The following is an 11,163-nucleotide window of genomic DNA, read 5'->3' on the forward strand; positions in this document are numbered from 1 at the left end:
ACAAGCATGAGAATCATATGGAGATTCCACAATTTCAGTTGAGGTGGAAATTACAATTTGAAGAACCTTTAAATGTGAATATGCCAGTACCTTGTATCCAGCGATGTTGGGAGACAGCTATAGAGGGGAATAAAGGGGGAAATAAGACTGACCCCGGATGTGGAGATGTAATTTTTGTAGGGCAGTATTCAAAGTGTTCACAATTTATTAGTTATGGAGAAGCCAATATGTGGAATCTTGACCAGACCGGAAAGAAAGAACCCATACCTAAAGGATGGCCAATACCTATTGGATCAGGATGGTATTGGATATGTGGTAAAAATGCTTATAAGGTATTACCCTTAGGATGGCAAGGAAGATGTGCTATAGGACCGGTCTATCCTCATATTTTTATAGTAAATCAACCACAGGGATTACTTAGGAGCTTTGCAAGAAGAACTAAGAGAGGTGCAAATCCACTAGTAACCAGGCATAGCAAGTTCCATAGCTTTGCTAGGTGGTTTCTGCCTTGGTTAGGAGTTAGTGAACTTGAAAAAGCAATGGTGAATTTCTCTGCTACAGTTGAAATTATGATGAATGCAAGTATGGATGCAATAAAAGCTCAGCAAATTGAAGTCAATAGTCTCTCGAAAATATCTACTCAGAATAGGTTAGCTTTGGATTTCTTATATGTTAAAGAAGGGGGGGTATGTGTAGTCATAAATGTAAGCTGTTGTAGTTATGTTAATCTGGATAAGCGGGTGGAAACAGATTTACAGGCGATTGTAGACCACAACCGAATATTACATCAGATTTCGTTAGATGATACTTCTTGTGGATTTAAAGAGATATGGGACAAATTAACTTTCTGGTTACCGAATATAAATTGGCTTGAACATTTGTTTGTAATATTCATTGGAATAATTGTAATACTGATATGCATAATAGTTTGTAATTGCTGTTTTAAAATAATAAGACCTTTGAGTAAGATTGCCCATGTCTATAAGACACAAATAGATGGTTATGATCTGAAGGTGATCAAAACAGATGAACCTAATCATGATCCAATTAAGGAAGTCTTGAGAAATTTAGAAATTTTAACACAAATCAATGGTGACAAAAAAGAAATGGGGGAATTGTGATGAATATACTGGTGATTTATGTTAAAATTATAAGACTTAGACTGTACTGAGATGAAGGGTCAGGATCTTGTGAGGCCTGTTTTGGGGGTAAAGGGAAAGAAACATATCTTGCAGACTTGCAAGGATACTGTCTGGTTAATTGGAGACAGCAGGGCTGAGCAGGAGCTGTCTTAAAGATAAACATTCAGAACTAGGAATTTGTTTTCTTCAGATAAGAAGCCTGGTTAATTGAGCATGCGTGAAAGCGGATACTTTGACCCTTACCACACCGCAAGTAGGCAGAAGGGATTTGACCACCTATTCTAAGACTCATTATCATACGCCTGCCTTCTATTTAGCATAAGATTGCTTATGTAGATCATGTAACTATATAAGATGAAAAAGCTATTGTAAGGTTGTCCTGTGGAGGTGGACTGCTGTCCCCTCTCAGGCCCAGCACGCTGCTTTGCTTGCTTTTATTGCTTTTATTGCCTTTTATTACCTTTTAGTGCCAATAAAACTGTTACCAAAAACTTTTACCAGGAGTCATCTATAACACATTACAATCAGAAATGATGAAATTAGCACTGTTGCTTTAAATCAGAGCAGAGCTTTGGTAGACTGGAGTCTTACCAGAGGAAGGGGGGGGCAGTGTGAGTCTGGCTAGCAAGGTATGCCCTAATTGCAATTGTTTCTGCAGTAGGGTCTTAACGATTTGCAGCCTATCTTGTCTGAGCGACCACTGCTCCACCCATACTGGATTACCTGTTTTCCATTTTAATTTGAGGGTTGGTTGATGACCAGTAGCCGCTACAGAAAAGGATCAGTAACGAATTTTGCTCCTAGCTAGCTTAAGGCATCTCTGCCCAATAGAACAACTGGAATGGTTAACACGTATGGTCTTATAGTGATTGATTTACCTCATTAAAAGCTAATTACACTGGTTCTTTGCTGACCCAGGTTGTTTGTATACCTTCTAAACCTATGACTCCAGAGTTTGCCATCAGCAATGGCTAGTGACCATTCCATTTATGTCAAGGTATAATAGTGACATCAGCTCCAGTATCCACAATCATTGAAAGTTGTATAGTTTATCCACAAGGGTGTCTGATAGTTACAATCTCTTCTGGTTTTCCCTTTTGGATTTCTAGGGCAAATAAGATATTAGGCATATAGGTGGAACCAAAGCCTCCTTGTCCTCGAAGCCTGTTAGAAGCCTTAGGCACTCTGGACTCAAATGGCATTAGCTCAGCAATTTTAGTCCCAACAGGAGTGCTAACAGGAGGGGTAATGGTATAGAGCATAACTTTATAACCCAGTCATGATCAGAATCTATTAAACTGGGAGCTATAAAGATGCCCTGTCTAGAGGTAGGCGATCTGCCAATTAACAGAGCACAGGGTAGAAGACCGTGCTGATCAGACTCAACAACAACATTTGTCACTCAAGAGTGACATCCACTGCAGTTGTGTATCCTGACTTTAACCCATAGGTAGCTATGGCTTGTTTAGCTTCTTTTAACATTTTCTAGTCCAGAGATTGCCATATTCTTTGTTGAACTTCTAATACCACAGGAGATGCATGTACAGGAAAATCTACAGATTCTCCATCTATTACAGTATCACAGTATAACTAAGGTTGGAAGAGACCCCAATGATCATCAAGTCCAACCTATCTCGACAGACCTCATGACTAGACCATGGCACCAAGTACCATGTCCAATCTCCCTTTGAACACCTCCAGGGACGGCGACTCCACCACCTCCCAGGGCAGCACATTCCAATGATGAATGACTCGCTCAGTGAAGAACCTTCTCCTCACATCGAGTCTAAACCTCCCCTGGTGTCCCCTTGTTCTGGTGCTGGTTGCCTGGGAGAAGAGACCAACCCCCTCCTGTCTACAATTACCTTTCAGGTAGTTGTAGAGGGCAATGAGGTCACCCCTCATCCTTCTCTTCTCCAGGCTAAACAATCCCAGCTCCCTCAGCCTTTCCTCATAGGGCTTATGCTCTATTACTGCATTTCTCACAATACCTTTCCACAAACTCAGTGCAGCAGTTCCCTGTCCCTCTGTGGTGAAGGCACATTATGCCCAGATACTGAATCTTGTCCCAGCATGTGGGCAAGCTTCCCCTCCTTCAGGAGGAAGACAAAAGTCAAGGCATTAGCCAGGCTAGCATGAATCTAGTGCATGCGGTGCTCGTGCTAATACCAAATATGGGAGAATTCTAGCTTCATGCTTTCCCATAGGCTGAAGCCAGTTGTTTATGAGAGTGCCCATTGGTCAAACCCAGCCTTGAGGGATTCTATAAGTATTACCCCAGTTAGTAAACAAGTTACCTCCTCTTCCATTCCGTCTCTGTGCTTGCTCGAGAGTGTAAGTCCGAGCCGCAGCCTCTGCAATTGTGAAAAGCCATTGGGAGATCATTTCCACAGAGGAAGGACACCACGCTGAGCTAAGGAGCCAGCATCGCCATAGCCAGTCATATAGACCAGGAGAGACCCCTGTCGCCACCGTATGGACTGAACCAACCCCCGAGGGTAAGATCTGCCCAGTTGCCGGGGAGAAAGGACTTGACCAAGTCTGGTAGTCCGCGCAGTTGCTTAACCCCACCGTAGTGGGAGAGAAGAGCTCTGAGCCCTGTTAAAATCCAGGGACTACTTAAATATCGTTCATGCTTAAACTCCACTGAACCAGGGACCGCTGTCCCTTTAAGCTCAGTAAACGAGAGGAGCCGCCGCTTGTCGCAGCCGGATTCCTGTCTCCGAGGCTGTATTCCTCAGTCCTGGGAACCTGCCGTAGCAGGGTCAATCCCTGCCGGGCCCACCCCACCTGCTGTCCCTTTAAGCCCAGCGAACGAGAAGCCATCGCTAACGTACCGGCAACCGTCGGCCCCGCCCTTTTGTGCGAGCCGACTCCCGGGGGCCGCCTCTGCAGATTTGCCTGCCGCCGCGTTCCCCGAGCACGCCTGCCGGCAACCATTGCCCCACCCTGCCGTGCGAGTCGACTCTGGGAATCGATCCCGTCCTAGGACCAGCCCTACCAGCCCCATGAGCTGGCTCAGCAAGAGCCGAGCCCGTGGCTCAGCCCCAAACAGGACCGCAGCCAGTCGTCTGGAGAGAATTTGCTGAGTCCTGTGAAGAGAACCTTGATTATTAGTTAAGCCCAGGTTCCATTTCCTCTTCACTGCTGCGGAGAGAGGAGCTGCCCGAGTCCTGCCAAGTCGCCATTCTAGTGGCCAAGCAGCAGGACCTGCACCCTTCTTGTATATAAATACAGAAATAATTTGTAATTAGTTCAATTAAGTTCTAATCATAATACTAACCCATTTATGGGATCTATTTCATGAACGTGCACTACAACATGTATGTAAGTTGGTGATTCATCGGTTATTAATAATTTTATAATATTAATAAAAATAATATTTTCATAATTCATATTTCATAAATTAATAACCTCTTCACCACATCCTCCTTTAGTTCAAGCCATCACCCCTTGTCCTGTCACAAGAGGTCCTGCTTAAAATCTCTCCCTAGCTTTGTGATTGGCCTCTTTAAGCACTGAAAGGCCACCAGAAGATCTCCCTAGAGCCTTCTCCTCTCCAGGCTGAACAAGCCTGGCCTCATAGTAGAATGCTTCCAGCCCTTCCAGCATTTCTGTGGCCTTCTTAGGCCCCTGCTCCAACAGATCCATGTCTTTCCCACATCAAAACAGCTGAGCATGGGTGGCCTCATCACACATGAGTCAAGACCTCCAAGGCCCCAGACAACTGGACTCCTGAACTGGAGGAAAGAGACAGGAAACTGTGGTTAACTCCCCACTGAAGTGGCTCAGAGCAGTGAGCAGTAGGTCAGGGTTGGGAGGATTGCCAGGTGCTTACCCACCGACACTCCCCTAGATCAGTCTGACAGAGCCTCCCTCCTTTGGCTCCTCCAGTGCCTGGGGGGCTGATGCTAGCCATCAGACTGTCACTGCCTGCTTGATACAGAAGCATTTTTGTGCTTCCATTGACCACATTTTGTGCAGGGAGCAGTAGGATAGCTCAGACACAGGCTGGATTAAAGGAAGGACTGACATTCATTGCCTCTCTAGTCAAGGGCAGGACTGGGTTGGTCACTGTGTTTGCCACCAAGAAGAACTTCTTGCTCTGCTGTTGGCTGCAACCCAATAGGCATTGAGTGGTGGTAATATTTACTATGCCAGACCTTGCTATGAGATGGTTCAGGCTGGCTGCCAGTTGTTATGGCCTGTAATGGCTTTTGTCACAGTCATTAAAGCCATCCCTTGTACACAGTGTTATCAACAGGTCAGAACTGGGAGGAACAGACACTGTAGCTTCATCTATCACACCCACATTGACTCAGGCTGCTGTCAGAACCCTAAGGAGTGTACTGAACCAGGGCAGACCTATTGGATGGTCCAAACTCTGGGCATAGAAGGCATCAATAGAAGCCAGGCCTGCCCAAAAGGGGAACCCTGGATCTGCTGCAGTAAGCTAGGCCAGTGGGGTCTTAGTGACAATGGAGGGCTTCAGAGTCAGGCCAAAGAACAACTGGCACAGAATATGATCAAAGCCTTAAAGGCATTCGTGTCTAAACCATGACCTGGAAGTGAGGTGAGCACACTGCAGAGAGAGCTCAAGGAAAAGTTACCAAAGGAACTGGGACTCCCTTTTGTAGGCAAGAATTGATTTGTAGATCTAGCTGAGAAAGTGGCAGAGAACTTAAATGTAACCTCTCCTGGGTGGCCAGCACCAGAACAAGAGGACACAGTCTCAAGCTGTGCCAGGGGAGGTTTAGGCTGGAGGTTAGGAAGAAGTTCTTTGTAGAAAGAGTGGCTGAGCATTGAAATGGGCTGCCCAGGGAGGTGGTGGAGTCAAAGGTCTCTTCCAACCTGGTCTATTCTATTCTATTCTATTCTACTCTACTCTACTCTATTCTATTCTAATTGCTGTGTCTGTGCAGGTCTCCTGATGAGTGGAGAATGGCCATGCGAAGGAACCAGCTTAGATCCTTACAAAAGAATCAAATGGAATCACTCAATGATTCCAGGTAAAAATGGAAGACCTCAGGAATGGGCACTGCCATCAAACACTATGGGAGCAGAATGCCCAGAGCAAAAGGGGAGCTCTTTTGATAAATGGGTTGGAGAAACCCCCTGCAGACAGACATTAAGATACAATGGTACCCACTCTGCTTGGTAGCCTGAAGACCCTTTATGGGACTGGTCTAGGGAGAAGGCTAAAAATTATATGAACACCACTGACAATGACATATTCAATGGTTCAGGGACAAATCTATCTCAGGGAATATCAAGTACCTCAAAATTCTGGCAAAATATAGATATTGCATCTAACAATTGGTGGAAAGCCCCAGATGGATTATTTTGGCTTTGTGGACAAACAGCTTATCCAGAACTACCAGCACACTGCGGGGGGAGTTGCACATGAGGGATCATCCAGCTGGGATTTTTCTTGCTACCTCCTCAGTAAAGCAATGAATTGGGGATCCCCAGTTTTGAAGAGTTGGAGGGAGAGAAAAGATCTTTCAAAGCTGGAGGTGCTCAGGTGTGGGGTGATGATGAGTGGCTGCCCCAAAGAAGAAGAGAGACCTATGGACCTGCCACCTGGGCTCCAGATGGTAGTTGGGGACAAGGAACTCCAATCTATGCTGAACAGAATTTGATTACAGGCTGTGGTGGAACTCAACAGCAATGAGACTGCCTTGGGGGCCGAAGGGGAGGGGAGGGGAGGGGAGAGGAGAGGAGAGGAGAGGAGAGGGGAGGGGAGGGGAGGGGAGGGGAGGGGAGAGGAGGGGAGGGGAGGGGAGGAAGAGAATGGAATGGAATGGAATAGACCAGGTTGGAAGAGACCTTCAAGATCATCGTGTCCAACCTATCATCCAACACCACCTAATCAATTAAACCATGCAACCAAATACCCTGTCAAGTCTCTCCTAAACACCTCCAATGATGGTAACTCCACCACCTCCCCGGGCAGCCCATTCCAATGGGCAATCACTCTCTCTCTGTAGAATTTCTTCCTAACATCCAGCCTAAACCTCCCCTAGTGCAGCTTCAGACTGTGTCCCCTTGTTCTGGTGCTGGTTGCCTGGGAGAAGAGATCAACCTCTGCCTGTCTACAACCTCCCTTCAGGGAGTTGTAGAGAGCAATAAGGTCTCCTCTGAGCCTCCTCTTCTCCAGGCTAAGCAACCCCAGCTCCCTCAGCCTCTCTTCACAGGGCTGTGTTCCAAACCCTTCACCAACTTCATTGCCCTTCTCTGGACACATTCCAGCAAGTCAACCTCCTTCCTAAACTGAGGGGCCCAGAACTGGACACAGGACTGAAGGTGTGGCCTAACCAGTGCAGTGTACAGGGGCAGAATGACCTCCCTGCTCCTGCTGGCCACACGGTTCCTGATGCAGGCCAGGATGCCATTGGCCCTCTTGGCTACCTGGGCACACTGCAGGCTCATGTTCAGCCTACCATCGACCAGTACCCCCAGGTCCCTCTCTACCTGGCCGCTCTCCAGCCACTCTGACCCCAGCCTGTAGCACTGCATGGGGTTGTTGTGGCCAGTGTGCAGAACCTGGCACTTGGATGTATTCAGTCTCCTGCCCTTGGACTCTGCCCATCTGTCCAGCCTGTCGAGGTCCCTGTGCAGAGCCTCTCTACCCTCCAGCAGATCAACTCCTGCCCCCAGCTTGGTGTCGTCAGCAAATTTACTGATGATGGACTCAATGTCCTCGTCCAGATCATCAATAAAGATGTTAAAGAGCATGGGGCCCAGCACTGGTCCTTGGGGCACACCACTAGTGACTGGCTGCCAGCTGGATGTGGCACCGTTCACCACCACTCTCTGGGCTCAGCCTCCAGCCAGTTCCTAACCCAGCTCAGAGTGCTGTTGTCCAAGCCATGGGCTGATAGCTTGGCCAGGAGTTTGCTGTGGGGGACAGTGTCAAAGGCGTTGCTGGTGTCCAGGTAGACAATATCCACAGGTACTATTAGCCAAACACCAAACTCAAGTGTGAGAGGCAATGCACCAAAATGGACTCTCCAGACTGTCTATTAGCTGAGGAAGGAGGTGGATGTGGAAAGTTTAATACATCTGATTGGTGCCTAAAGGTTGAGGACAATGGGGAAGCAGCAATAAATACAGCCACCAACAGCAGGGAAATAGCTCCTGGACCAGTCCAAACCTGGCAAGGACTGGAATGGGACACATTGTCTTGGTTGCCTGGTGGCCATGGGTCAAATGAGAGTCATTCTTCTCTCTTTGTGCAACAGCAGCTCTAATCTTTCTGCCATGTCTGATACCCTGCTTTGTATGGCTTATCCATCCTGCAGTCAGGCAGGTGCAGGTTGCAGCCATATCAAGTGAGCCAGAAAAGGCTACAAAAAAGAGCAGTATGATGTATCTGCAAATAAGACCAACATTAGAAATGAGCCAAGAGGAAAGGATTAAGTTAATGGGGAATGAATTTTGTGAAGACAACTATTACATAAAGAAGAGGAGGGATTGGTGGGATCAAAAGGAGGGAGTGTCTTTACAAAGGAAGAACTGGCTAAGAGGCAGTTAGAAGAGAAAGGGAGGAACCAGGCAGTTCACCTTCTCTATGTGCATGCAAATCTCAAAGGGGCCTCTGCTAAGTCCCTTCCCTTGAACCTTGCTGTAAATCAGTAGGGGTCTGTCCAAAGACAGCAGACACTGAACACAGCCTGAACTGCTGAACTTTTAGGCCAGAGCACAACAGCAGTAGCCAAAAGAGAGAAACCAGACTGTGAGTGACATCAGATCTGCTCTGCAGGAGAAGACAAAGAGTTTATTGCTGCTGAAACCAGCCAGGGATCAGTTGGCTCAGGGCATTCTTGAGCTCCTGGTTCCTCAGGCTGTAGATGAGAGGGTTCACTGCTGGAGGCACCACTGAATACAGAACTGCAAGCACCAGATCCAGGGATGGGGAGGAGATAGAAGAGGGCTTCACGTAGGCAGGGATTACAGTGCTGACAAAGAGGAAGACCACAGCCAGGTGAGGCAGGCAGGTGGCAAAGGCTTTGTGGCGTCCCTGCTGAGAGGGGATCCTCAGCACTGCCCTGAAGATCTGCACATAGGACACCACAATCAACACAAAACAGACAAAGACTAAACAGACACTGGCCACAAGAAGCCAAAGTTCCCTGAGGTAGGATGTGGAGCAGGAGAGCTTGAGGATCTGGGGGACTTCACAGAAGAACTGGTCCACAGCATTGCCCTGGCAGAGGGGCAGGGAAAATGTATTGGCTGTGTGCAGCAGAGCATAGAGAAAGCCACAGGTCCAGGCAGCTGCTGCCAGGTGGAGACAAACTCTGCTGCCCAGGAGGGTCTCATAGTGCAGGGGTCTGCAGATGGCAACGTAGCGATCGTAGGACATGGTGGTGAGGAGAAAATACTCTGTAGCAATTAGGAATATATAAAAGAAGACCTGGAGAACACATCCTGTGTAGGAGATGGCCCTGGTGTCCCTCAGGGAATTGTCCATGGATTTGGGGACTGTGGTGGAGATGGCACCCAGGTCAAGGAGGGCAAGGTTGAGGAGGAAGAAGTACATGGGGGTGTGGAGGTGGTGGTCCCAGGCTATGGTGCTGATGATGAGGCCATTGCCCAGCAGGGCAGCCAGGTAGATGGCCAGGAAGAGGCTGAAGTGCAGGAGCTGCAGCTGCCTTGTGCCTGGGAGTGGCAGGAGGAGGAAGTGGGTGATGGAGCTGCTGTTGGACATTTGTGTCCTTTGTGCACAGTGCAGAAGCCAAAAGGCAAAGGCAGTCACAAGTCAATGGAGCACAACCAAAGTCATTTCTCAGCCCCGGATACAGAGACTGAAGTTTTCTTTTTGAGGAGACCTCCCTCCAGCTCTGTTGCTGGACTCTTGTGCTGACTGAGCCTACAGAGAAGAGCAGAGACTCTTCCTGCTTCCTGCTGCTGAGTCAGTCCTTCTCTGCAGCAGGGCAGTGCTGGAGGCAGCAGCAAGCTCTGCTGTCCACTTTCAGATGGAGGAGTCCCAAAGCAGAAAGACTTCTCAGCATCTGCCAGTGCTAAGGAGAGAGGGTAGAAAAAGGCAGTTCCTGAATGTTTTGGGCTTTTGTACTCCAGCTGCCCACATCTCACCCCCAGAGTGTTCATGGCTGTCACAAGTTCTCACACACAGCATTTCTGCCGCCCTCAGGGGGAGCAGAGAGAGCAGAAGCCTGCAAGGCAGGAGACTGCCTGTGGCTCAGAGCAGAGTGAGGGGAGCTGCTCTGGCCCTGCTGCTACTTCCCCACTTCTCTGGGCTTGTGCCCTGCTGAGCTGGAGGTGATCACACTCCCATGTGCCCCTGAAAAGCCACCAGACCCTGCTGAGAGCAGAGGGATCCCTCACAGACCACTCAGTGTCTCAGCCTCTCTGAAGGTCTCAGCACCACACTTGCAGCCCAGCACACTCAGGGCGCATTGCAACACCCAATGGCATTTCCTCTCCTGTGGCAGCTCTGCCTCTGCTGCAGCTCTGGCTGCAGAGGAGGTGCTTTACACCTTGGAGCCCATGGCCCTGAGGCTTTTCTCTGGGGAAGAGGAGTCCAAGGGCCTTGCTCAGAAGCAGGTTCTGCCCTGGAGGGGATGAGATGGAGATGTCTGAATGCTCCCTCCCACAACATTGCTGGGTTCAGTTTCTTCTCCTTCCCTGATCAGATCCCTGCTGCCTGGAGGTTGTCACCCTGGCAGGAGTGTGCTGTGTGATGGATTTGCCCTGTTCACAGAGCCTAGTCCAGCTCCTCTGCACTCACCTACAGAAACCTGCCTGTTTGCAGGGCACTGGCTGGGAGCATCCTGATGAGTCCAGACAGGGTGCTGCTGGTGCTGTCCACAGGCAGAGGAGTGGCTGAAGGCTCTTTAGGAGGCTCCCAGCGGACCTCCTGACCACTCCAAGATACACCTCCCCAGTTTCAAGGACTTGTTCCAACTTGAATGGTCCTTTGCTACCTCTCACTCCCCACTTTCCCTTGTCCTCAGAATAGGAAACTGCAAACACAGACTCAGGAACTCTTCTCTCT

General features: G+C 48.6%; 1 protein-coding gene across 1 annotated transcript; it reads right to left on the reverse strand.

Annotated features, from left to right (window-relative positions):
• Positions 1-8,922: 8,922 nt before the first annotated feature.
• LOC128899879 (olfactory receptor 14A16-like) lies at positions 8,923-9,855 on the reverse strand. The gene has a single exon (XM_054179605.1). The coding sequence runs from the start codon at positions 9,853-9,855 to the stop codon at positions 8,923-8,925; it is 933 nt and encodes a 310-aa protein (XP_054035580.1).
• Positions 9,856-11,163: the final 1,308 nt, after the last annotated feature.

This window comes from Dryobates pubescens, unplaced genomic scaffold, assembly GCF_014839835.1.
Source record: "Dryobates pubescens isolate bDryPub1 unplaced genomic scaffold, bDryPub1.pri scaffold_97_arrow_ctg1, whole genome shotgun sequence".
Lineage (NCBI taxonomy): Eukaryota > Metazoa > Chordata > Aves > Piciformes > Picidae > Dryobates > Dryobates pubescens.